This window comes from Onychomys torridus, chromosome 10 (genome assembly GCF_903995425.1).
Source record: "Onychomys torridus chromosome 10, mOncTor1.1, whole genome shotgun sequence".
Taxonomy (NCBI): Eukaryota; Metazoa; Chordata; class Mammalia; order Rodentia; family Cricetidae; genus Onychomys; species Onychomys torridus.
The window spans coordinates 24623757-24649939 of record NC_050452.1 but is presented as its reverse complement, the minus strand read 5'-3'; the positions used below and the strand labels follow the sequence as shown (position 1 = coordinate 24649939).

The 26183-nt window shown below is 45.6% G+C and overlaps 1 protein-coding gene across 2 annotated transcripts in view; it reads right to left on the bottom strand.

Moving 5' to 3' along the window:
* Positions 1 to 26183, bottom strand: part of LOC118591797 (kremen protein 1) — a 259224-nt gene that overhangs the window by 78483 nt on the left and 154558 nt on the right. For both annotated transcript variants that reach the window (XM_036200171.1, XM_036200172.1), the window contains exons 4-8: positions 25878 to 26009; positions 24325 to 24435; positions 23118 to 23285; positions 20337 to 20439; positions 17816 to 19519 (exon numbers count right to left, since the gene is read on the bottom strand). In XM_036200171.1, coding sequence (XP_036056064.1) covers positions 17816 to 19519; positions 20337 to 20439; positions 23118 to 23285; positions 24325 to 24435; positions 25878 to 26009 — 2218 coding nt within the window. The remainder of the gene's footprint in view (positions 1 to 17815; positions 19520 to 20336; positions 20440 to 23117; positions 23286 to 24324; positions 24436 to 25877; positions 26010 to 26183) is intronic.

Below are 26183 nucleotides of genomic sequence, written 5' to 3'. Positions count from 1 at the left end.
TGCATTTCGGTGCGCTCTCTCTCTCTCTCTCTCTCTCTCTTTTTTTTTTAAGATTTATTTATTTAGTATGTATACAATGTTCTGTACTGCATATATCCCTGCAGGCCAGAAGAGGGCACCAGGTCTCATTACAGATGGTTGTGAGCCACTATGTGGTTGCTGGGAATTGAACTCAGGACCTCTGGAAGAGCAGCCGGTGCTCTTAACCGCTGAGCCATCTCTCCAGCCCCGATGCACACTCTTAAGCCCAGCACTCTAGAGGCAAAGGCAGGCAGTTCTCTGTGAGTTTGAAGCCAGTGTGTCCTAACATAGGAAGTTCCATGCTATCAAGGGCAACATAGTGAGACTGTCTTTAAAATAAATTCCTAAGTGCTTTGCAGTGCTTCTAATCAAACAATCGTATTCCACAGACCCCCTCCCCCAGGAGACGCTTCAGCAGAGAAGGGCACATGCTACCAAGCCTAGTGACCTGAGTTTGATCACTGGGGCTCACATAGCAGAAAGAGAACTGACTCCCATAAATTGTCCTCTGACCTCACACTCAAGCCTTGGAACACATGGGCACATACACACAGAAAGACACACTACATGACTAATGTCATTTTAAATACACACACACATACACACACACACACACACACACACACACACACACACACACACACGAAAGAGACTGGGAATATAGGTCAATTAGTGGAGTGCTTGTCTTGCATGTACAAATTTGTGGGTTCCTTACCCAGCATTGACTAAACTGGGTGTGGCACACACAACTGAAAAATCCCAGCACTTGGGAGTAGAGCAAGTCAGGCAGTGTAAGGCCAGCCTGGGATACAAAGTTCTGTCTCACCAAAACTCCATGATGAACAAAATAATTCTGTCTGTCTGTCTGTCTGTCTATCTGTATCAAGCACATGGCATTCCACCACTGAACTACATGTACCCATTCTCAGTATTTCAAACAAACATTGGATCATTTTCTCAATTTCTTTTTTTTTTTTTTTTTTTTTTCATTTGTTTTGTACACAGTGTTCTACCTGCAGGTGAGAAGAAGGCACTTTCTTGTGAGCCACCAGGTGAGTGCTGGGAATTGAACTCAGGACCTCTGGAAGAACAGCCAGTGCTCTTAACCGCTGAGCCATCTCTCCAGCCCCCATTCTCTCAATTTCTATGGATTTCAGCCTGGCTCAGCACTGTGTTGTTTATTGATCCTGCCTCCCCAGGTTCCTAGTTCAGGATCTAGGGACAGGAATTCCAAGAGAGCTGGGAACTCACTGTTCTGGTGGAGCAGGGAAAACAAAGGATCCTGTCCTGGTACAGAGCATGAACTATGGGACATTTGGGTGAAAACAAGGGAATGGAGTCTTCTTGAATTTAAAGTAAGGTGGCAAGTGGCCCTGGGTAAACAGTTGCAATCTCAGGTCCAAGGCCTGTGACTGATGAAGAGTCCGCCCATGTGCTCTATGCCACGCATCACCGTTCAGGACTCTCCACATTCACTCTCCCAGGTTTTTCTGTCCTTTTGCACCACGGACCTCAGCTGTGTCCCCATCTGGTTGTGGGAGTTGGTTGCTTGTGTGCCAGGATAAACCAACTGAGGAGACAAGGGGGACTGTCCACTGCAGCTTGAAGGGTGGAGCCATAAAGGGAGAAGACAAGAATTCCTAAAAACAGGCGCACGTTCCTCTTGATTAGCGGGTCTTCCAGAAAGAAAATAAGAGCTGAGAAAAACTAAGAAGAAGGAAGAAAGATTACAGGAGCTAAAAATACTAGGAAGAAAGCTTGGCTGAGCATCAGAGGAGGACAGATGTGTTTCCAAATCGAAGCATGAGCTTGCATATGTTGAGGAGCTCAGCTCCAAACATGTGGGAAGCAAGGGCTCTTTAGACTGAGCTCAGCAGAATACCATAAAAAAGGTCCATAGAGCATGACGCACAGGAACAAGGCAATGTGGATCTCCTCCTCCTTAACCCCAAACTCTCCTACCCAGGCACTACCCAGGCCTAACTCTACTTAGAATCCATTAGGTCACACTAAGTGTGTTCAGGATGGTATAGCCACTAAATGGATCTCACTGCCCAGACCAAATGATAACACCAAAGACCAAAGCCCTCACTGTGGCTTCAGGAATATGGGCCAAATAGTATTTGGAGCCCAACTTAATGATTCTAAACAGCCTTTGAGGCAAGAACCTCTGAAGAGCCTAACTACTTTCCTTATGTATCCACAGTTGTCCCATTCCCCTCCCATCTAACAAAGAATTTCTCAGAAATGCAGTATTCCAGAAAATTCCATAGTCAGGTGACTAAAAATCTAATGACCACTCAATGAAAAATGAATCGGGAAAGGAGATGTTGTGGAGCTGGGGACAGAGCTCAGTGGTCAGGCACTTCCCTGGCATGTAGGAGGCAGACAGGGAGGAAGGGAGGGAGGGAGGGAGGGAGGGCAAGAAGAGGGATGCTTTGATAACACAAGCTGCATCAGAAATTTTTTTTAACCTTAAAGAGGTCTGTTCTTTGGCTTTTTTGTTTGTTTGTTTGTTTTGTTTTGTTTTGTTTTTGTTTTGTTTTGTTTTTCGAGACAGGGTTTCTCTGTATCTTTGGAGGCTGTCCTGGAACTCGCTTTGTAGACCAGGCTGGCCTCGAACTCACAGAGATCCACCTGCCTCTGCCTCCCGAGTGCTGGGATTACAGGCGTGCGCCACCACTGCCCGGCTTCATTCTTTGTCTTTATAAGCTAAACTGATTCATATGAAAACCTGAGATCTTCATCATACCAAATGTTGGATCATACCATTTAAGTCTATGGGCAGCCAGGACTAGAGAGGGGTTGATAAGCAAATGGGTCACAATGCAACATTAATAAAGGCATTTTCTACTTTCTTTTTGATGTTTAAGAAAACATTTATTGTGTGTGTCAGCATGTGTATGGAGGTCAGAGGACAACTATAAGCGGCCTGGAGGTCAAGCTCAGGTCACCAGGTATAGAGGCTAGCTCTCTTACCTGCTGAGCCATTTCAATAACCCTATTATCTACTTTAAAGTTCACTTTATTATTAGTGTGGTTGTCATGTGTGTATATATGTATGTGTGTGCATGTATGTGTATGTATATATGTGTGTGTATGTATGTATATATGGGATGAGTGTGTTGTGTGTGCCATGGCACACATGTGGAGGTCAGAGGACAACTCTGTGGGGTTGGTTCTCTCCTTCCACCTTGTGGGTTCTGGCGATTGAACTCAGGTCAGCAGGTTTGCACTGTCAGTTAGACAGCAAGCATCTTTATTAACTGAACCATCTTGCTGACCCTCATGATCTACCTTCTTTTTTAAAAGAATTTGTTTGAAGCTGGGTATAATGTCACATGACTTTAATCCCAGCACTCGGGAGGCAGAGGCAGGCAGATCTCTGTGAGTTTGAAGCCAGCCTGGTCTACAGAGAGAGTTCCAGGACAGCCAAGTCTATATGGTGAAACCTTGTCTCGAAAAAAAGAATTTATATTTTTATTTATGCATACATACGTTTGTGTGAATGTATGCCATGTGTGTGGTGCCCATGGAGGCCAGAGAAAAGCATTAGATTCCATAGAGTTATAGGTGTTTGTGAGTGGCTGGGAACTGAACTCAAGTCCTCTTGGAAGAGCAGGAAGTGCTCAGAACTGCTGAGCTCTTGCTGAGCCCTCTTGCAATCTACTGTGTATTGATTCATCCCTCAGTTCAATATGCATCACCTGAAGACAAAAAGTGCTATACTTCTTTCTTCAGAATCCTAGTGCAAAGAATATTACATATTTGGCACCAATTTTGTGGGTAGTTGTAGAATATTATTTTAAGGTATGTTATATTTGTTAATGGTGTGGAATATTTGCTTTAATGATGCAAAGGTGTGCTGCATTTGTGTAACTCCGTGAAGCTGTGTTACAGTGCTTGTCTAAAACACCTGATTGGTCTAATAAAGAGATAAACAGCCAATAGCAAGGCAGGAGAAAGGATAAGCATGGCCAGCAGGCAGAGAGAATAAATAGGAGGAGAAATCTAGGAGGAGCAAGAAGAGAGATCGAGGAGGAGGAAGAGGAGGAGGAGGAGGAGGAGGAGGAGGAGGAGGAGGAGGAGGAAAGGGGCCAGCCACCCAGCTATAGAACCAGCAGCAACAGAGTAAGAAAGAAAGAAATACAGAAATAGAGAAAGGTAAAAGCCCAGAGACAAAAGGTAGATGGGCTAATTTAGGTTAAGAAAAGATGGCAAGAAGCAAGCCAAGCTAAGGCCGGGCATTTATAATTAAGAATAAGCCTCTGTGTGATTAATCTGGGAGCTGGGTGGTGGGCCCCCCCAAAGACCAAAAAATAGGAAAAAGTAACCGGCAGCGGTGCCAGGAGCTCCTCTGCACTGCTTCTCTTCATTCTCATGGCAATCCTTTGGAGATGCTGTTACTATCTATCCCTGTCTCACAGAGGAGAAAATTCCTGTTCAGAGGTAAGCATTTGTTTGCCTGCTGAGTGGTGGATCTGGGACAGCAACGTAGGTTAGAACAATTTCTGAGTCTTAACAAAGTCTTGTGACAAGACAGGACGAGACCTGAGTCCAGGGACAGTGGGTAGACAGACCAGCCAGAGAAAAGGCAGAGTCACTGTGACAACTGTGAGTGGCCCGGAGCAAGGGCTATGGAGACTTTGGCTAGATCTACTAGCCATAGGGCCTGGACCATTGTTTTTTAGTGACTTGTGCCTCAGTTTCTTCATTTGTAAACTGGGGGTAGTAGCAACATCCACACTGATGTGACTGTAGGTAGCATTTCATGATATGAGCTTGACTAGCAGCTGGCCTTCATTAAGGATGTAATAGATACTAATTTTATTGATGCAGGAGAAATAGGACAAGAGAAGTTACTAAGGATTGTGTTAAAAGGAATGAGGTGTACCTTTAGGGTGCAGTCAACTGAAAGTAAGCCATGCTGAACAAAGAGATGGAAGTGAATCAAACCGGAAGCGTACAGGGCTGGAGCAATGGCCACACACTTGAGAGCACCTGCTGTTCTAGTGAACCAGTTTGGTTCCTGGCACCCACATAGTAGCTCACAGCTGCCTGTAAGGGATCTGGCATCTTCCCCTGGCTTTCTTGGCCACTTTCACACACATGCACATACACACAAATCATAAAATAAATCTTTCAAATACTATTTAAAAATGAAGAGTGGGCTGGGGATAGAGGTCAGGGATAGAGTGCTACTCTAGCATGTTTGAGGCCCAAGGTTCAAATACCTGGCATGCCAGAGACAGAGAGACAGAGAGAGACAGAGACACATATCCATGTGAATGGCGGTGTGCCAGAAGGCTCACAGTGCTTCTCAGAAGCCAGGTTGTGTCTCTCCATCATTAAATGACAAAACTAACATAGTAATTATGGTGGGCCAATGTCTAGAACAAAGGAGGAAGTGAGAAAACCAAACTTGTGATAGGGAAGGATGCTGGGCATGGTGGCAAATGCCTATAATCCCAGTACTCAGGAGACTGAGGCAAGAGGACCATGAGTTCCAGATCACAGTCTAGATGGCATTGCATAAGGAGCCTTGGGGCAGGGGAGGGGAACTGGAGAAGAAAAGGAGAACAGAATGATTCTTACAATGGCTTCCTGTTCCTGCCTAGTCTCTACCAAGCAGAGTCGAATGCAGATGGTAACTGTCTGGAGACCTGCAAGCATGGTGCCATCTCTGCAGGATTCATTCACTGGTTTGGAAGGATGTTTGCTTGTCTGGTTTTAGATATTTGCAAACCCTCCCAAAGACAAACCTTTTCCAATGCCCTGCTCTAAAGCTGACCCACCTCTTGGGAGGTGAAGCCAGTGTTTGCTGCTGAATAGGCCTCATTGTCTTCTCAAGTGTCTGTGGGTCCAGATGCCATGGGCCTGGGGGTGGCTCTACCACAGGGCAGCCTGTGTTGCGGTTGGCCTGCCAGCTTTGATTCTCTCCAGGGACAACAGTTGAAATTTCAAACAGGCAACACATGGCGATTCCAGGAGTCCCTGCCAGACTCATACTTTGTTTTTCCATCCTTTCATTCTCCTCCCACTCTGCAAGGAGCCTTCTTCGGCATTTGTGTATGAAAAAAATCAAAACCAACAACAGGACCAGCACCTGAGAAGGAGCGAGGCATTGCCCAAGAGTTCCCAGGAAGAGGCGGTCTTTGTTCCCATTTCCAGGTCTTTATAGTGCTAACAGCTCTAATTACTGCATCTGCCATGGGATGTAAAATAAAACCACATTCCAGAAACCATGTCATCTCCTTGGGCAAGAGACACAGGGAGAGGTGCTCGGGGCTGCAGGAGCGTGTTCTCTCGTTGCTGGTCCCGAACCTTGGCAGCTAGTTTGATAATTTGAAGTGCCCTCTTTTATGTGCATGGAGAAGGGCACTTTTGCACACATAAGGATGGATCCTGACATCTGTACCCATATAATATGGTCTGCATGCCTGGTGCTATTTTATGCAAAGCATGCTTCCTAAAAACACTGGGATTTTCTCCCAAGCCTTTCAGGGAAAATGAAGACTCTGGAAGTTTCTGAGCTTCTTTTAACATTATTTGATTTGTAAAATCTGATGATGTAATACTTGGCCACACTCAGCTCACAAACCCAAGTGACATCACAAAAACTGGAGTGAATGGCTCAAAACTGACCAAATGCCAGCCAGAATCTAAACTGCCAGTGATTTGTCCCAGATAAGAGACAAGTGGCTAGACCAGAAATACAAAAACAAACAATACATAAATAGCATAAAGTAGCACAGAGGTGGGGGGATACACATTTCTTCCCCTTAAGGTAACTAAATAAAATTTAAGGCAACTGAAATATGGTAAGATAATTTAAAAAAAATATTTATTATGTGAATGTGTGAGCCTAATATGTACATATTGCATATATGCAGGAGCCCAAGGAGGCCAGTTCCCATGGAACTGGAGGCCGCGAGCCTCCATGTAGGTGCTGGGAAACCTGGTCCTCTGCAAGAGCAACCAGTTCTCAGCTGCTGAGCTCTCTATTCCCTGAATAGGTGACGTTTCTTAAAAAGCCAGGTCTCTTTGTGTGATTAAGTCTATCCAAGTTGTTCCGTTGTTCTTAGCCAGTCCCAGGGAGTATGTTTTGATTTTTATGGACTGGAATGTATTTCCCTATTGAGTGGTTTACCAGGCTCTTACTATCAGGTTAGAAGTTATATTCACGATCCAGCAGGATTTTCCTGCTGTCATGTGTGTTCAAATGTGCATAAGTTGTGACCACAACTTATACAGAAGTCTTAGGAGGCTCTCCCGCTCCTTTCCTGCTTGCCATGGATTCATTATCTTTCCAGTAGGCAATCTGTCTTATGTTCTGTAAGAGCTCTTCCTGACTCCAGCTTCTTGCCCCAGCATGCTGTTCTTTAAGAACCAAAATATCATGACCTTTTAAAATTCACATCTTTCCCTTACTTGGTACACAGAGTCTAGATGAGCAGGAGGCACGAACCCCAGCAAGATTTCTAAGACCTGTGGTAAAGGAATAGCAAGTGAAATGACTACTTTTAACAGCTAGTCTCTAACATACTTTCCTAGTTTCTGTGTGGAACTGCTCTGTAACAACAACATCAACATCATCATCAACATCAACAACAACAACAACAACAACATCACTTCCTCTTTATATCTGCAGCACTCAATCAATGTGAGATAAGATCCCAGTATCCCTACCTATGGACTCTGACAATCCATTTTATTGAACACCAAGCTTCAGGACTGCTATGTGGTCTCACCAACATCCGTGCAGCCAGAATGGGTGCAAAGCAGAACAGCAAGGTCTCAGCACCAGGTGCCACCTCTTGTTGGGAAGTGGCAAAGAGCCATATATTACCTATTTGTTCTCTCTGGTCAAAGTTGTGCTCAGATGGTAACTGAAGGGTACATGTAGTAGAATGTTATTTTAGGATGTGTTACTTTTGTTTAACTCTGTGAAGCTGTGTTACTGTGCCTGTCTAAAACACCTGATGGTCTACAAAGAACTGAACGGCCAATAGCAAGGCAGGAGAAAGGAGAGGCGGGGCTGGCAGGCAGAGTGTGTATATAGGAGAGAACTGGGAGGAGACAGAAGAGAGCAGCCAGAGAAGGAGGAGGACCCCGGGGCCAGCCACCCAGACACACAGCAAGCCCCAGATTAAGAAACAAAGGAAGGTATACAGGAATAGAAAAGGAAAAACCCAGAGACAAAAGGTAGTCAGACTAAGTTCAGGAAAGCTGGCAAGAAACTAAGCCAAAGGTGGATCTCTGAGAGTTCGAGGATAGCCTGGTCTCCAAAGCGAGTTCCAGAAAAGCTACAAGGAGAAACCCTGTCTCACAAACAAACAAACAAAAAATAAACAAAAAAACTAAGCCAAGCTAAGGCCTGTAGCTGAAGTTTTCCTGTGTCCTACCTGGCCCGTGGTCAGGACAAATCTCTCTCACCAGCCAGTCCTGAAGCCGCTTGGACCCAAGTAAACACACAGAGGCTTATATTAATTAAAACTGCTTGGCCATTAGCTCACGCTAACTACTGACTAGCTCTTTGGTCTTTCAATGGGTTTTAGGTTTGGGATAATTTTCCTTGTTTAGGATGATTGGTTACAAGTTGTTGTTGTTAATGGTCAGGAAAAGGGCTAAACAAAGGAGATATTTAAGGTTCTTATTTGAAAAAGAAAAAGAAAAAACAGATATAGATAAGAGGTAGATTATTGAATCTACTCTGAAAAAAAAATACAGAAATGATAGAATAAAGGGTAGATTATTGAATCTACTCTGAAAAGAGTTGGGTGGTGGTGGCGCATGCCTTTAATCCCTGCATATCCAGGGAGCAGCATGTAATGGCACACAGGTAAAGTCATGGAACATATGGCAACATATAGATTAACAAAAATGGGCTGAGTTTAAGTGTAAGAGCTAGTCAGTAGTTAGCTCGAGCTAATGGCCAATTAGTTTTAATTAATATAAGCCTCTGTGTGTTTACTTGCGTCTGTGCGGCTGCAGACTGGGCAGGACACAGGAAAGCTTCAGCTACAAAGGCCGGGCATTCATACATAAGAATAAGCCCCTATGTGTGATTTACTTGGGAGCTGGGTGATGCCCCCCCCCAAAAAAGCCAAAAAACAAAATACAACAGGTAAATGCCACAGTGTACTTTCAAAGCTCAGAGAAGCAAAATCCTTAAAGAGACTGAGGCCCAGAGATAGTATGTTACCTTTAAAAGTTTGTGTTTTCAGAAACAAAGGACCAGACACCAATAAAGACAAGTAGCCCAGGTGATCTAGCCTCACAGAATGCCTCTCTTGCAGTTTCTTCAAAATTCTGCATCCAGAACAACTTCAAAGCTGCTGAGATGGTCCAACCTCACAGACTATCCAGCCAGGACTTCAAATAAGCTTTACACTCTCCCATCACACAAAGACTAAACAAAAAATAATAGTTAGCTCTCCCAGGACTTGACCATTATCTGAATTTTCTTTAAAACGATGGTTTAGAGCATCCTCTAAAGATGCTCTTGCTCTCAGATAGCAGGAAGCAGTCTAGAGAACCGAATGCCTACATTTCCAAGAGGTGGGGGTGGGTGGTTTTGGTCATTTGGTGGGTTATAGATATCTGTGGTCATTTAGGGGTGGTGGTGGTGGTTATGAGTTGTTATTAGTAATGGTTAGGAAAAAAGCTGGACAAAGGAGATTAGGTTCAAGCATATCTTTCTGAAGGGAAAAAGGGGGCATCTAATATAAAAATGACAGGATAAAGGGTAGATTATTGAATTTATTTTCAAACTACAAAAACTACTAGTCTCAAATACAATACTTTATATTGGCATGGATTTTTATAAATTGATACAAATTTAAGGTTATTTTTGTTATACTGTATATGTTTCTACTCTTATTTAAGGGATTGTACCTATATAGTTCATTTAACAATGTAAATTTCTATTCTTTGAAAGCTATTATTAAAAACTACTTAGGATAATTAAGAAATACAGGTTAGCAGTCATCTATAACAATCAAATTTATAGTCATGTTAGGTATGTTTTCAAGGTCAAACAGAGATATATTTTAAAGGGATGGTCTTCAAACATTTCAAAGACCTACAGAATATGGCATTTAAAATGTTTTAATAACACAAGGCTTTTCATGACAGTGAGAGGTCTCCTCTTGGCATCAACAATTTACTTCAAAAAAAGGCTGATGGACATTGAAGAATCTCCATATGGAGTTTGCTTTTATTTGTGGCAAAGCTAGCCACTGGACAAAGAAACTGCCCTTGCCTTGACTGATGACAGTATGCTGTCCAAACTGGACAAAGAAGGCACAAAAGAAAGTGATTGCTGAACTTTGCAAGGACAAGGTAGGGCAGCCCTTTAAAATTCCTGTTTCACAAAAAAAGTCTATCAGATATTTTAGGCCTATAGGCCAAAGATGAATAGCCCAATGTTGCAAAGGAATGGTGACTATCCAGGCCAGCCAGATGTCTCTGTTGTTTCTTAGTTTTGGAAGTTGCTTGCTCTGCACTTCCTGTTTAATCAAGTAATATTATATCTTTCTTGGGTCTTTGATGGGATTAAAGACTAGATAGTTATAGTTTTCCTTTTTACTAAATTCAAAAAATAAATTCACAAAAGGTATGAAATATGTAAGGTTGAGAGATATAAAAGATTGAAGTATTTATCCAAAAAATATTTTAAGGTCTAAAAAGATAGCTTTGGGGTTGGTAATATGTTAGGATAGAAAGTAAACTAGGTAGAAAAGTAGGAAACTTTTAACTCACCAAGATAGGATAGATAATATTTTCTCTAAATTTGCCAAATACAGATAGGCTGGACACTGTAAATGTACTTCTTACCTGATAATTGTTCTTATTATATATAGTTTTACTGGGTTAGAGTTAAACTCTTTCCTTTTTATTTAGACTAAAGGGGAAATATTGCATATTTGTTTGTGAAGATGTGTCTTTGCCAAGGTGCCTTCTGATTGGTTTAATAAAGAGCTGAATGACTAATAGCTAGGCAGAAGATGATAGGCAGGACTTCTGGGAACAGAGGACTTCTGGGAAGGAAAAAGGCAAAGACACGAGGAGACACAGAGAGGAAGCAGGAGGTGCAAGATGGGAGAGGTAATACCATATGATAGAACGTAGATTAATATAAATGGGTTAAGTTAAATGAGCTAATTAGGAACAAGCCTAAGCTATAGGCCAAGGTTTCCTATTTAAAAGTCTGTGTCATTTGGGAGTTCGCTGGCAGGACAAAAAGCTACTTACAGGCAGAGAGACACAGACCAGGAAAGGCTAAGAGCAAGTGGCCAGTAGGCCAGCTGCTGGGCATCCCAGAGCACAGAGCCTGCAGGGGGTACCAGAGAGGTAACCAATGGCCAGCGGTGATGAAATGGGTGGGGAAAACAAAGCCAAAGGCAGAGATATTACTATACAGATGTATATATCCAGGTGATGAAAATCCTTAAGCTGAAGTCAGGATTTGGGGTGGAAAGGTCCTTGGGATAGAGGGATGGGACATCCTCCATTTACAGATCCACAGTTATGGGGTTTGGGGTTTATTTTGTGTTTAGTTCTATAGGATGACTTCATACAGTCAAAAGGAAGTTGATAATGAAGGGAAAACAGATGAGAAAGGTAGTACGTGTTCATGTATACACATGTAAGGTACCTATAGCCTGTGAAATTTCACTCACGAGAACTTGACAGCTCAAGGCCTGACCTAATGAACAGTTCTGTTGTTTCGTGGTGGCCAGCAGAGCTCAGAGTATGTTCAAATCCTAACTCTGACAAACCTTTGTGTCTTGATTTTATCATATATAACTGATAACTGGCCCTTCTCTTACAGGGTACCATGGAGATTACATGCAAAGGCTTTTTGAACAGTTGGCAAAGAATAAGTAATTAGGAGCTTGCTTAGTATGTAATAGATGTCAGCTGTGGTTATGAGCTTCTTAAGCTTTGTGGCCTTGGGCAAACCAGTTCTAATTTCCCTGCCTTTAAATCTGCCTCTGTGGACTTCACAGGGTTCTAGGGAACACACACAGTGCCATATGCAAAGATATTCAGTAACTAGACTGTGCTAGGCGAATATTGGTTGTTGCTGACTCTGAGACATGAATCCCTGATAATTATTCTGAGTTCCCACGTTTAAACTTTGACGTCTCTGCTTTCTTCTTGGCATTGAGTAAAGAAAGTTCAAAGGAAAAAAGTAACAGCCAAGATCTTGAGGATAGATATGCCAAACATGCAGCCGCTACCCAAGTGTTGTCCAGGGACAGTGGGATGACAGCCTGGAAGGCCTGGACATTGCTTCCTGAAACCCAAGAGGAACAGCAGTTGGAGGACATGCCAACCATCCATGGCATCCCCATCCAGGGTTACCAGACTCTGTACCATGCCGTGGTGGAGTCCATGCTGTGAGATCCTTCTGAAACCCTCAAGGGGAACTGACTGGAGCCAGGCAAAGCCATTAAACAAAGGCTCTGAGAAGCTTTGCACAGTCAGCTGCCCGCAGGAGTGCAGAGGAACCTGGAGCTGGGCGCAGAGTATGACTGCTGTCCCTGAGAAATGGCCCAAGCTAAGATGAAAAGTAACTGGAATTCGTAGGATTAGAGTGTCCTCTGCAGCATGTCTGAAAAATAAACTGTACTCTTCATCTAGTCTCACAGTAGTAGTTACCCTTCAGGGAAGAGACAAAGTCCCCAGACTTTATTATTAGTATTTGGAGACAAATATAGACCTATATTTCTATATAGACCTGGCTGTCCTAGAACTCACTATGTAGAACAGGCTGCCTTGAACTCAGACATCCACATGCCTTTGCCTCCCAAGCACAAGAATTAAAGTTGTAAGTCACTATGCCTAACTGGGTTTTCGGGGTGTGTGTGTGTGTGTGTGTGTGTGTGCATATGGGTGGGGGTAAGAGGCAGGGTGAGGCAGGGCAAGGCAGCTATGGGGAATTGAACCTAGAACCTTGATTGCTGACAGGCACTCTACGACCAGGCTGCATACCCAGCATACTTTTTTGAGACAGGATTTCATTAAATTGCACAGGCTGGCCTTAAATGCACTCTGTAGTCCAGGCTGGCCTGGAAGTTGTGGTCACCTTGCTTCAGGCTCCTGCCACACACTGCTATGCAAGGATAAAACCCAGACTCTAGCTAATACTCTGATGACTGAAAACCCCACAACTTGGACTGTTAACAGAGCACAAGTCTGTGTGAGGTAGCAGGTGCTAGACTTTAGCCAACCACAGCAATGACCACATGGAACACATACTTGATAAAATTGTATTTTTTTTTTTTTACAGTCATTTGTACAATTTGTTACAAAACCATAGAAGACTACAACTTGCTTTAAATCATTTTTGGTCTGCAAATATGTAAAATCTGTGTGCAATTATCATGTATTTACAGGGCCTTGTTAGTCATTTTCAATGATTACTTCAACAATGTCACACTCTCAACATAAGACATGGCTTAAGATAAATATATTAGTAAATAAATATTCTGAGAACATATTTCCATAAATGAAATGTGTTGCTATACATATACAGAATATACATAAGTTGTTTTCTAGCTTTAAAAACAGTTTTTCAATTGGTAATGTTGAAAAGAGCCCTTAGACCATTTTATCACAAAGCCTTTACAGCAAAGTCTTTACAAAAATCTTAAGTGCTATGGGAGAAATTAAAAAAAAAAGTGTCTTGTTAGACCAACAATACAAAAAGTTTACGTAAGGAATAGAAAAAGGCAGATCAGTTTAAAAGATATTTTCAACCAATTCTTTTATAGACCACATTTTAAAAGCATTAGTCCTGTGTGAACTTTGAGGGCAGAAGACATTAGGGAGGGCCTGAACCACAGGACTGAAGATGGAACCCAGTAACATGGCCTGGGTCTGGAGGACAGGGGAACTGTCAGCTATGACCACAGAGACACCTCAAGGATCAGAATGCCCAAACTTCCATTTTCATCGAATTCTAGAATTGTATAGTTGACATGACTGGTTTACACCCAGAGCTGATATCAAGCTCATACTTGCTATCACACACTTAGATGATACAGAAGTTCCCAGGGGAAAGTGGGGTGCTCCTTGTCCATTATTATGCAATTACCATACACTACTGATGTTCTATTTCCCCTCCTCCCTCCCCCAAAGCGAGTACTTGCTTACCAGTATTGGAGCCTTAGAACTTCACAGACTATTTATTCTTATTGAAAGGGTGACAGGAGCTAGCTGACAGGTAGTTTTGTTTTGGTCTGATGAGGCGGTACACAGATGACTGTTTCTAGATCCTCCTTTTGTTTCTACACCTCAGACAAGTGTCTGCTCCCCTGCCATTATCTCTCTTTCAAGGAAGAGCTGCCCTTGTCCATTTACCTTCCAGTGGGATTCAAATTCTTGATTCATTAATGTATTGTGTAAGACTACTGAGAAGTGGTTTTCTAGCCAGGGCAAAGACAAGCCTTTCTGGGGTTTGTTTCAGCCAAGGGAGAGATATGCACACACAGACACTAAAAACAAAAAAGCAAAAGCAGAAAAAAAAAATCTCAACAGTGAGAAGCTGCACTTTGCAGTCCATGTTAAAAGCTGTGCCCCATTCCCACCGCACAGTAAGGCAAGCTGTTGTTCTTAGCAGCTGCAACTCCTGGCCCCAGAAATAAAGGCAACCCCAATCACATGTGAATAGTTTAGGCCCTTCTCATAACCTCACCAACAGGAGCACAGCTGGGAGGAGCCCTCAAAGGACAGACCCCCAGAGTTGGGTGGAAGGACAAATTTTACCATGGCCACTTCCTAAAGGTAAATGGCTAGATCTGATGTGGGGACTTCTTTCTGTCAGATCCTGGCTAGAAATAAGTCAACGTCCTCATCTTAGGATGGGATTTTAAAGAACAAAGCATTCTGATAGTCTCAAAATGTGCAGTCTGATCCTTGGCCTGACTTCCTGGGAGCCTGACTGGAAGAGGGGTCATCTCTGTCTCTAGCAACCCAGGGTGGACCCCCTTTCCCCAGGTTTCAAGGTTCTGTACTGAGCTTTCAGACCCACTAGGCCAAACTCTTTCTGATGGCAAAAGATATCTGCTAAATGAATGTATAAAAGTGACCAGAAGGGTTAGCGACACAAGGCCAACCCCACTAGTTTCCTCTGAGGAAAAGAAAACATTTTTAAGAACAAGGATTATATTGGACAAAAAGGATTACAATCCCTGAAGTAGTTTTAAATAGATTCTCTCTCCCTTTTAAAAACGAACAAAACATCTTAAAAACAAAAACAACAACAACAATAACAACAACAACAACAATAATAACACAACCAAAAATGGTTTGGGCTTAAAAAACTCTCCCCTCCCCTTAAAAAAGAAGAGGCTGTTAAAAATATACAAAAGCCTACCCTTTGGGTCTGAACTATCTGATAGTCTGTCTCGTGGAGAATCAGTACATAATAGTGCATCAGGCAGACAGGCTAGCAGACATCTGCTGGTGGGGTGGGCCACTGCAGCCACCAGGCAGTGGCCTGAAGAGCCCCGAAGCCATGTTCTGGGGATGAGAAACTTGTTAAAATGAAGCTTGGTGCACACCCCTGTGGGTCAGGCATGTGGCCCTTACAAAGGCAACCTAAGGAAGGGAGTCACAGGTGTGCCCCTGCATGCCTTTCTTCAAGAGGCAGTGCACTGCTGCTGGGAGAGAGGAGATCTTGTTCCTCCAGTCCCACAGGACACCAAGGTCACAAAGCAACATTCCTCCTGGGTGTCTGTCCTGCAAATCCCATTCAGATCACCTCTGCAATTGATGGCACGAAGCCCAAAACAATTTTACAGAAGACTAGAGAGCTGGACAGTAGGGTGAGAGCGCCTCTTTCCTGGCACAGTGGTCAGAGTGCAGGAGGGCGCCTAGTGACAGGGCTGGTCAGTCCCGGATTTGATGACCCAAAGGAACAGAAGAGAATGGGCACAACTGCCCCCCACAGCCTGGAGCCTAGGCAGCAACAGTTTGACACCTCCCTTCCCCTCCTCTTCCTTGCAGCTTCCATGGCTGCCTACAAGTGTGGGCAGGAGAGGTGTGGCTTCCCCCAAGCCCTGAAGTCTAGATTTGCCTCAAAAAAAGGGGAAGAGGAGAGGCAGCTTTGCATTGTTCCTCGGAGTTTGTACCCCTATCTACTAGCTTTTGACTTCAAGTTTCTGGTCATTTCAATAAGGCAGGTGCAGCCCTGAGCTTTTCAAAGGCCTGAGGTCCCTCCGAGGAGACAACGGCATCCACATAGGATGTGGTTCATTTAATGCAGCAGTGATTTTTTTTTTTTTCTTTTTCAACGAAAGTTGGTGGTTAGGGTTCTTTAAAATATATATTTAAATAACTTTTTACATTTACATATAACATCTTAGGAAAAAAAAAAAGCAGAGAACTCAATCCCACACACCTCAGAACCCTAAGCACACATTACAAAACAGAATAACACATTACTAAAAGAGGCAAAGGACTCAAGAGGTTTTTGTCTGTTGGTTTGTTAATGGGGAGGGGATGCCACAGGTGGCTCACATTTTGGGTTGAGGCAGGCTCTCTTTATTACCACTTTTGTGTTTGTCAAAACTAATATATAAAACTAATATATATTAGCTTTGAAGGAAGCCAGACTTTGAAGTCTCCATACAGTTCCCGATTTTTACAAAAGAGTTCCTTCTGAGCTCAAGCTCCCGTACCGATGCCTGGGCCAGATCCTGGTCCTGGGAGAGAGAGGGAGAACAGCCATCAAGGTTGTGGAGAGAGCTGGCACAGCAGGCTCTGGGGAGTGAGAGTTCACAATGGTGGGTGGACTATGTGAGTGGTACAGGGTAGGGCAGCAATGGCTTCTTTCCTGAGGGGCTCAAGTCTACATAGTTATTTCTGGGGGGCATGTCGCCCTTGTTTGGCTATAGAGAATCTTCTGGAAGCCCTGGGATGTCATGGAAGCATAACATAAAAAAGTGAATTCCTACTGGCAACAAATGAGCAAGAGACCCTTCACCACACCCTTCTTCACACCCTGCACAGACCACACAAGACTTTCCCATTGGTGGGTGCCTGGCTTGAGGTGACTTAGCAAAGAGCAGAGGGAGTCAGAGTGATACAGATGGGAAAGGAAGGCTGCTTAGCTGACTGACTGAGCTCTAGAGAGGTCTGGAGAGGAAAAGGAACCTGACACGCTGCAGGGATGGGACAAAGGCTGGATCAAGGAAGCAGCTCCATTTAGAAGACATTTGTGTACCTTTAATCCTAGCACTCGGGAGGCAGAGGCAGGGAGATCTCTGAGTTCAAGGCCAGCCTGGACTACAGCATGAATTCCAGACAGCCAGAGCTACACAGAAAAACCCTGTCTCGAAAAACCAAAAACCAAAACCAAACCAAAACCAACACACCAACCAACCCATTCCCCACCCTCTCCCAAAAGACATCTTACATCTTATTAAAGGCAATGAGTCATTACAGCATTTTCTAGTGTAAGGACTGTAACTCAGGTCTCCCAAGTGGGACAGCAGGCAAGTGCATTGAGGTCTGTCAGGAGGACTTTGCTAAGAGGCACAGGATGGACTAAGGGGACCATGGAGATGCACAATAGTTGGTGAAATTGAGATTACTTTTGGGGTATGAAGCATCTGAAGGGAAGAGATGCAGACTTCATGGGCAGAGGGTTTGAAGATGGGTGGGGCTGAGAAGCAATGTTTGAAAGCCATCAAGTACAGAAGCCAAGTCACAGAAGAAGCCAAACAGAAAAGGCCTGAGAAGAGGACCCTATACAAATACCACTATCATCTGTTCTCACCTGACGCCTCAGCAGCCAGGGCATGGGACTCCTGACTGTCCTGGGGGGGACTGGAGAGGCCAGCCCTGGAAGCATCTGCCTCCTCTGGAGAGCAGCCAGGCTGCAGTGGCACCTCGGCTTGGTAGCATGGAACCTGTTCCTCTTCCTGGGCTGTCCCCAGACTCCAGTGGAGTCGGGGAATGTCCAAGCCCAGCATCCCACCCCAGGAGCTGTGGCTGTGTATCCCTTGACAGTCTTGAGGCAAGCCCGTGTCACAGTCTACATCCTCTGGAATAATGGGGATGCGCTGGCTCAGGTCCCGGGCCCCTGCGTAGCAGCTGGGTGGGGGCTCCTCGGTGAGTGTGTATTGCACACTCACCGAATAGTCTTCAGTGTAGCAGCCATTCCCCCTGCCAGCACTGTGGGCCACCTGCTTCTCTTCATAGAAGCAGCAGGGCAGGCCCTCATATTTCACCCCATCTGTCCTGGGAAAAGGGTCTGAGCGAAGGCCATACAGGCCCTGGGAGCTCCCTGGTTGTGGATCTCCACTTGGAGGGTTGCAGTCCTCCAGGAGCCGGGGACCCAAGAATAAGGTGCTGCCAGCAGCAGCTGCTCCCGTCCCAGGGCCCAGGGAAGAGGGCTGGGGATCCAAGCAGCAAGCACAGGATGGTCCCTCTGGCCCCCCTTTCCAGGCCCTCCTGAGGTCCAGTGCGGCCCCAGGAGAAACCTCGAGCCCCACTTCCGAGGTAGAGCTGTTGGGCCCTCTGGGTTCCAGTGAGGAGTTGCTGCTGTAGTTCATCTCCAGGCTGCAGGTGGACAGCTGGTCCCCTGAGGGAGAGGCAGGGCCTAGCCATGGCTCACCCCGCCCAGCACCTTGACTGTGTGCTGCTGGGAGCTCCTCTGGTGGTGGGGAGCCCTCAAGGTGTACAGTGGGCCCTCGGCTCCGGTAGATGAAGGGGTCATAGTCACTGCTGAGGGAGCTGCGGAAGGTGGAGCAGCTCCCATACACACCTTGGTTGCTCACTTCTGTGCAGTCCACCACGGAGTCGCTGGAAGAGCAGCGGCACTGGCCAGAGCTGCTGCTGCTGCTATCACTGCCAGGACAGTCTGCCAGATAGCCGCTGCACACAGAGCGGTGCCCATGGTAGCAGCTGAAGCTGGAAGTGCTGCCACTCTCCACGTGGGTGGGAGGGGCCATGTGCACCACAGTGGGGAAGAGAAGGCTGCTACCACCACTTGGTGGAAAGGCACGGGATGGGCCCCTGGGTGCAAGGCTGGGCATCGGCTGGCCCTCCTGCTCTGGGTAGCTGAGACCCTGGAAGTAGTAGTGTTGGTACATGGTCTCATACTGGGAGAAGCAAGCTGCCTTGGAGAAGCTGCGGCCACTGAACTTGGGCCTACGGAAGGGATGGGCTGGTGAGTAGGCCTGGTGTTCCAGGCTGCAGCGGTGAGGGGCCAGAGTATGGTCCAGGTGCAGGGGTGGGTAGCCACGGATGTAGGTGGGGGTCTGTGGAGAATAGAGGTTCTGCTCCCCATGCCGGTCCATGGTCAGCAGTGTGACAGGATTGCCATGGGAGTCCATACTTGTCCTGGTAGGGTAGGCTGAGATGGCATTGGTCCTATGTACACGGCCTGGGTAATGTACCGGCAGGGTCACTCTTGGCTGCCGACCACGTGTAAGGTTGCCAGTCTCCACACAGACAGCACCCGGATTTCCCTTTTGTTCTGGAAAAGGTGGAGGAAACAAGGTAATGGGCAGAGGCTGAAGCATCAAGGGAAGCCGTGTGCCAGGGAGACTGCTTGGCCCTGCCACAGGCAAGGTGAGCCAAGTTCAGCTGAGCTGGCAGAGGCTGACCTGTCTCTTTTCCCATCTCCCCAGAGTCTACTGAGAGCAAAACAAAAACAATGACCAAAGTGTCTCCGACCCTGCTCTGTAATGATGACATGGGAGCAGCAACAAACAGGGCTATGGCATATTCATCATCCCCTGTGTCTCTGGAAACAACCCTATAACCTAGACCTGGGCAGCCAACATCACTGTCACCTGTTAAAGAGACAGGAGGCCAGGTCAGGATGCTGGGGTTTGTTGTTTCCTACTTTCCTTAGACATGTACCCCGGCCTGGCCTCCAACTTGCTATGTAGCTAAAGATGACCTTGAACGTCTGCCTCTACTTCCCCAGTGCTGGGTATCCCATGTGTATACCACCACACCCAGCTGGGATCCTGTTTAATTGGAAACCCAAACTTGAAAGCAAGACAGATTTTCTTTAGAGGGCGAGTACCAGGGCTGAGGGGGGTGGTGTCAAACCTGGGACCTTGCATGCTCTAGGCAACAGTCTACTACGGACCACATCACCTGCCCCTAAAAGTGATCCTTAATGCCAGGCTCTGCTTAGAATTGTGCAGCCAAGTTTCAGACCCTAAGGCCTGCACAGCTGCAGGCCCGAGGCCCATGCTGTGCTGCTTCAGCTTGCTCATGAGCATGCATCAAGGACTTATCATACTCTGTAGGACAGTGTCCTCCAAGGCCCTAACAATTACCTATGATGTTGTGCCGACAGTGGGGGCAGGTGTGGTGCTGCAGCAGCCATGGATCCACACATTTCCTGTGGAACCGATGGGCACAGGGGATGACCCGAAGCTCCTGGAAAGGGGACAGAGGGGACATGGCATGAAGGATGGACAAAAGGAGGGTGCTTCTGTCTTCAGTCTCACACATCTGCCTCCTCCAGTGGACCCTACGGGGCAGAAGAGCCCTGTGCCGTAGATGCTGGTGCCCTCCGGCTACAATATGGATCTTAAGGATTCCTAGCTTGGCAGTACCAGGAAGGAGGGCCTAGTGGGACCTGGTTTACTCACTCCCTCTTTTTTGTATCCTTCTGGTAAGCAATTTTGAAGATCTATTTATTTATTCTCTTTTTTTATTTTTATTTTTTAGGTTTCTTGAGACAGAACAAAACACAGGTTTCTCTGTGTAGCCCTGGATGTCCTGGAATTTACTTTGTAGACCAGGCTGTCCTCAAACTCAGAGAGAGACCCACCTGCCTCTACCTCCCAAGTGCTGGCATTGAAAGCCTGCACCACCACCACCTGGTTTATTTATTTATTTTTAAGCCTGGTGATAAATTTGATTAGAGATAAAGAGCAAACTTTCAGGGCAGGAAAGCAGTGTATCTCAGCAGTTGTTCAGAAGAGAATGGAGGAGAGAAGGGAGCCATGCCATTTGAGTTAAGCTGGCACAGAGGTCAGATACATGGAGAAAGAGCAAGGAAAAAGAAAAGGAGAAGGCACATTTTTCTGAGTAATTCAGAAACACAGCTGCATTTTGCAAGAGATTGCCTTACTTTTTACTTTTTTTTTGTTCTTTAGAGACAGGGTTTCTCTGTGTTGTTTTGGCTGTCCTAGAACTGGCTCTGTAGATCAGGCTGACCTTGAACCCACAGAGATCCACCTGGCCTTAATTTTTACTTTTAATTATATGTATGCAAGCTTACATGTTTGTATTGAGTATGTGCATGTGAGTGTAGTTGCCTGAGGAGGGTGAAGAGGGTGCTAGTTTCCTGGAGCTGGAGTTGCAGGTAGCTGTGAACCACCCAACATGGGTTTTAGAAACTGAATTCAGATCTCCAAGAGAAACATGTGCTTCTAACCACTGAGGCATCTCTTCAGTCCTATCCATCACATGTTCTTGTCATGATATGCTGCCTCCCTATAAGCCTAAAGGATTGCAGTCAAATGATCATGGGCAAAAATGTCTAAAACTATGTGCTCAAACAAACCTTTGCTCTTTCTATGCTTATTACTGCAGACATTTGTTATAGGAATGGAAAGTTAAAACACTTTCTACTATCTCCCCTAACTCCAACTGAAGGCCAGTTTCGTTCCTTAAAGTCGGGCCTATAGGGAGAAGGAAACTGTCCAATCCACTTGGCCCAAACAGTCCTTAGGGTTAAAGGACAAAGGAAACAGGTTCCTTTCCAGGAGCTGGAGGGTACACCTAAGTCCAAAGCCTCCAGCTAGGGAGCATGGGGTTTGCAGGGAGAGTTACAAACACCCTAGGTCACCTATGTTGGTGTAGAGCGGTGGTTCTCAGCCTATAGGTCATCCTCCTGCAACCATCTAAAAGCACAGGTATTTTCATTAGGATTCCTAACAGTAACAAAATTACAGTTATGAAGTAGCAACGAAAATAACTTCATGTATGAAGGAATACATGAGGAACTGTATTAAAGGGTCATAGCATAAGGAAGGCTGAGAATTGCTGCACCATCTACAGATGTTTGCTTTTAGGCATCCTTGAAGGAGGTCAAGTAGAAAGGGACACTTGCTGGGGCCACCCAGCTTCTAAGGAAAGCAGCCTATGACAGAATGTGATGGGATTCCAAGTATCCTCCTGACTGTTCTTGTTACTCTGCTTTTATTTTCTCACCAGTCTGACACAGTGATACTCAAACTAATAACCAATGTGGTACTTTAGAATGTCTGTATTTTCTCACCTAAGTAGTCTTGGTGAGCATCTAGTATGCTGGTTGGCATCACAAGTGCAGACACAGGATGAAGCCACTTGCCAAGTTCACAAACCAAGAACCTGCCCGGGCTAGGTTGGAACCAGGAGTCTGTACTTATAGTCTATGCAAGAGCATCATTCCAAGAGCCTGTGTGCAAACACACTTCCGCCCAGCAATCTACATCAGTGGGTGCTCTCATGCAGGGGCTGTCCGAGGCCTGGACTCTCAAGCAGTTTGTTCCCCACTTTGTGTGCAATTACCAACTAGAGACAGGCGCAAAGATAGCAAAATGCTAATGAGAGGTGGTTCTCGGTGAACTGTTTATGCTGCTCCTAATACTGTTCTTGCAACTTCTAATAAAGAGCTACAAGCGGAGGCAGGGAGAAGGCATCAATTCTCTTGACTTTTCCAAGTGAACACACCACATAACCACTTCTTCGAAGCAAACCAAACAACTTGTTCTTGCATCTACGCATTTTCTGTCTAACCATGTACTTTTTTGTTTGTTTTCTTTTTGGAGCCAGGACCTCAAACTCACAATTCTCCAGATTAACATCTCAAGTGCTAGAACATAGAATGACTAGCATGTGCTACCATGCCTGGCATCTATGTACTTTTGATCAACTTCTAAAGTCATTTAGTTAGCTAGACCATCTATAGAGTACTGTGTCTTCCCAGCCCCTAAGAAAAACACTATTAAAAGCCTGGACATTGAATCAGGGTTGTAGGGAACTCTGGTCATGGTGGTGCCCAGCACCTCTGGGAGCCCGTACACCCCTTCCCCACCCAAGACAGGCCTTGTCTCTGTCACTACCTCTCCATCAATGTACTTCTCCAGACAGATGGCACAGTCAGACGTGGACCCGCTGCTAAGTGTATCCAGGGCCCCGCAGCTTCCTTCCCGGCGCCCCTTGTTCTTGGAGTTGAACTTTCTGGTTTCCATCTTCTCCAGAGCCTGCACGGCCAACCTGTTCATGGAATTCTGCATGGTAGAGCATGGTCAGTGTTGGTACACATTAATAGTGGTAGTCACACCCTGGGCCATGGCACACAGGACACTGGGACAGACAACACTAGTCTCACTCAGGCCAAACAGACTCTTGAGAAACTGCTCAAAACTCATCCTGTCACTGTATTTTCTAGACCCTTAAGAATACTCATAGGCCAGGCAGTGGTGGCACACGCCTTTAATCCCAGCACTCGGGAGGCAGAGACAGGCGAATCTCTGTGAGTTTGAGGCCAGCCTGGGCTACCAAGTGAGTTCTAGGACAGGCTCCAAAGCTACACAGAGAAACCCTGTCTTGAAAAAACAAACAGACAAACAAGCAAGCAAACAAACAAACAAAGTACTCATGACACTGGTCCTTGCTTTCAAGGTAAAAGGCAAATCCCTTTTGTACTTCCTAACTCTGTGGGAGCTTGGTTTTCAGAAGGCCCTATGCCAAGTGCTAGGGAAATGAGAGTTCACTCGAGTGCTCAGCATCTGATATACAGTGTGAGCCCACAATCCCTCTTCCGGCTGGTGATGGCTCCTCAGCCCTCCTGACAACTGAAACCCTTTTCCTCTGACTGTCCCTTCTCTCCAAGGGTTGCACTGCCACACATCCAGTCTAGACTCCTGCGCACCCTCCTCTCACCACTCCCTCTGCCTGCAGGTCTTCTACTATGGCTACCTGTTTATCAAGAGTCATCAGAAAGGGCCTGGCAGGCAAACTGCATCACGAGACCTGGGGACCTGACAGTATGTATTCCTACCAACCTTAGATCTACCTGAGAAGCAAAGGTCTTATGCTCCAAAACAACATTTATTTGGACATTTCCTTCAAAACACTAGCTTGGAATACCCGCAATGCTGAGGCCTTTGCAGGCCTGCCCTTCTCAACACGAGGGCTCAGCACTTGAGGTTTGGCATTCTCCAGGCCCCTGAGAAAGGATGGGTGCCATGGACAGCAGGTTGGCTAGACTCCTAACTTTCATCAGCAATAGGGCAATGGGGTTCACAGGTTGTTCTTAGGGGTTACCTGACTACGACGTTGCTTCAACTTGATTTTGACAAGGAGAATGAGGCAGACCAGGGAGACCACGACGAAGAAAGCCAGGAAAATCCCCATGTCAAAGTACTCGGTAGGTTGCTAGAATAGAAGACAAATACCATGAGCCATGTCCTCTCTGGCCTGATTGTGGGCATGTGGGCTGTCAGTCCTGGCCAGGAAATGGAATGGATGAGTGAGACAGGATCCCTCTGTGTGTAGGAAGTGCCTGGGGTTCTGCTCACATGAACACAGGATGGGGGTGGGGAGCTACAGTGGTCTCGGGCCTCCTAGGAGCTGAGAGTCATTTGTAAAGTTGGGTCTCCCATTAACACAGTGCCAAGTTTGGTATACCTTAGAGAGAAAGGCTCCTCTGAATAAACACAAATAATTAGTTATAGACAAAGGAGTGAGTGTTGTGTTTTGAGGGAATAGTGATTACTAAGCATATAATTAATGGTTTACAACAACTCAGAAAATTGTATGGTGTTTCCACAAATATCAGCTTCCACTATAATGAATCACGTTTACCAAAGAGTTCCTTTTTCCTTTAAAATGAAGCCAGCAATTCAATTCTGCAAACAGCACTTATTTTCTTGGGGTGGAGTAGAGGGTATGAGGCAGCATTTATCCTACGCTGGTCTTGACCTTGCTATGTAGCTGGAGATGACTCTGAATTTCTAACCTTACGACCACCACCGTCTGAGTGCTGGGGTCACAGCTGTGCCTTACAGGGCTTTATGTAGTGCCGGGGAATGAACCAGGGGCTTTGTGGATGCTGGACAAGTCCTCTTCCAACTGAGCTACACTGGGCAGCTCCTATCTTTTCTGCACACAACACTGCCTCCTGCCATTGGAAGCTGCTACACCTCGGTCATCCACTTAGCCAATAAAAACAGGACCCTAGCGAGATGCTGACTACCCAGATACTTGATGCAGGTGGAAGAATCATTCTACATGGAAACAGTTCAGTTAATTGTGAGGAGGAAAGAAAACACATATGGCCACCAGCCCCAGATTATCCAAGGTTGAGGAGAAGATGTCAGTCAAGTATCAGTGGGCAGTAATATTGCTTTAGCACAGCGAAGAGATGCCTGACTGCTACCTGTCCCCAAGAATGTCAGTCCCAGGCCCCAGTAATTCCTAATGTTCTTATTTGTGAGTCAGGGAGTTTCAAGTGAGCAATCTACCTGACTGAAAGAAGGAAGTGTAGGCCTTTTCTCATTTCTAGGTCAGACAGAAGAAAGACCAGGGAACCCTTTATCTTTCTCAGCTTGTCTCTCAGAAGGATGGGCTGAAAAGGGGCAACACAAGGTGGAGAGACCAGAGACTTCACAGCATACAATGACTATTCTATAAGTTTTTACAGATTTTTACAAATAAAGCAATTGAGGTGAAAGTTTCTGTTTTCCTGTCCCATAGTTGAGCTCAACCATAGGAACCTACACTGTGCCAGTACTCTAGATGGAGGGACAAGAGGGCGGAAAGGCAAAGCTCACAGGAAACAAAGGCCCTGGGAGGACAGCAGACACATCACCACTCACTCGAGGAGGGAGGTGCTGGATCCTTGCTCGAGCTACTTTCTGCTTATTGACAATGTTCATCAGCTTGATGGCATCTGCACCCTTCACGTACACCACTGGCCTCTTAAGAGGGTCTTCTGAGCCTTGGTTTAGCTGACAAAGAAGAGAGGGCACCAATTAAAAGACATGCTTACTTTAAGAAGCAAGATAGGGTTTAGAATGTGGCTCAGTGGGGGAGCACTTGTCTGGCACATGCAAGGTCTAGCTTTCTTTCATCACACATACATACACACACACATGCGCGTGCGCATACACACACACACACAC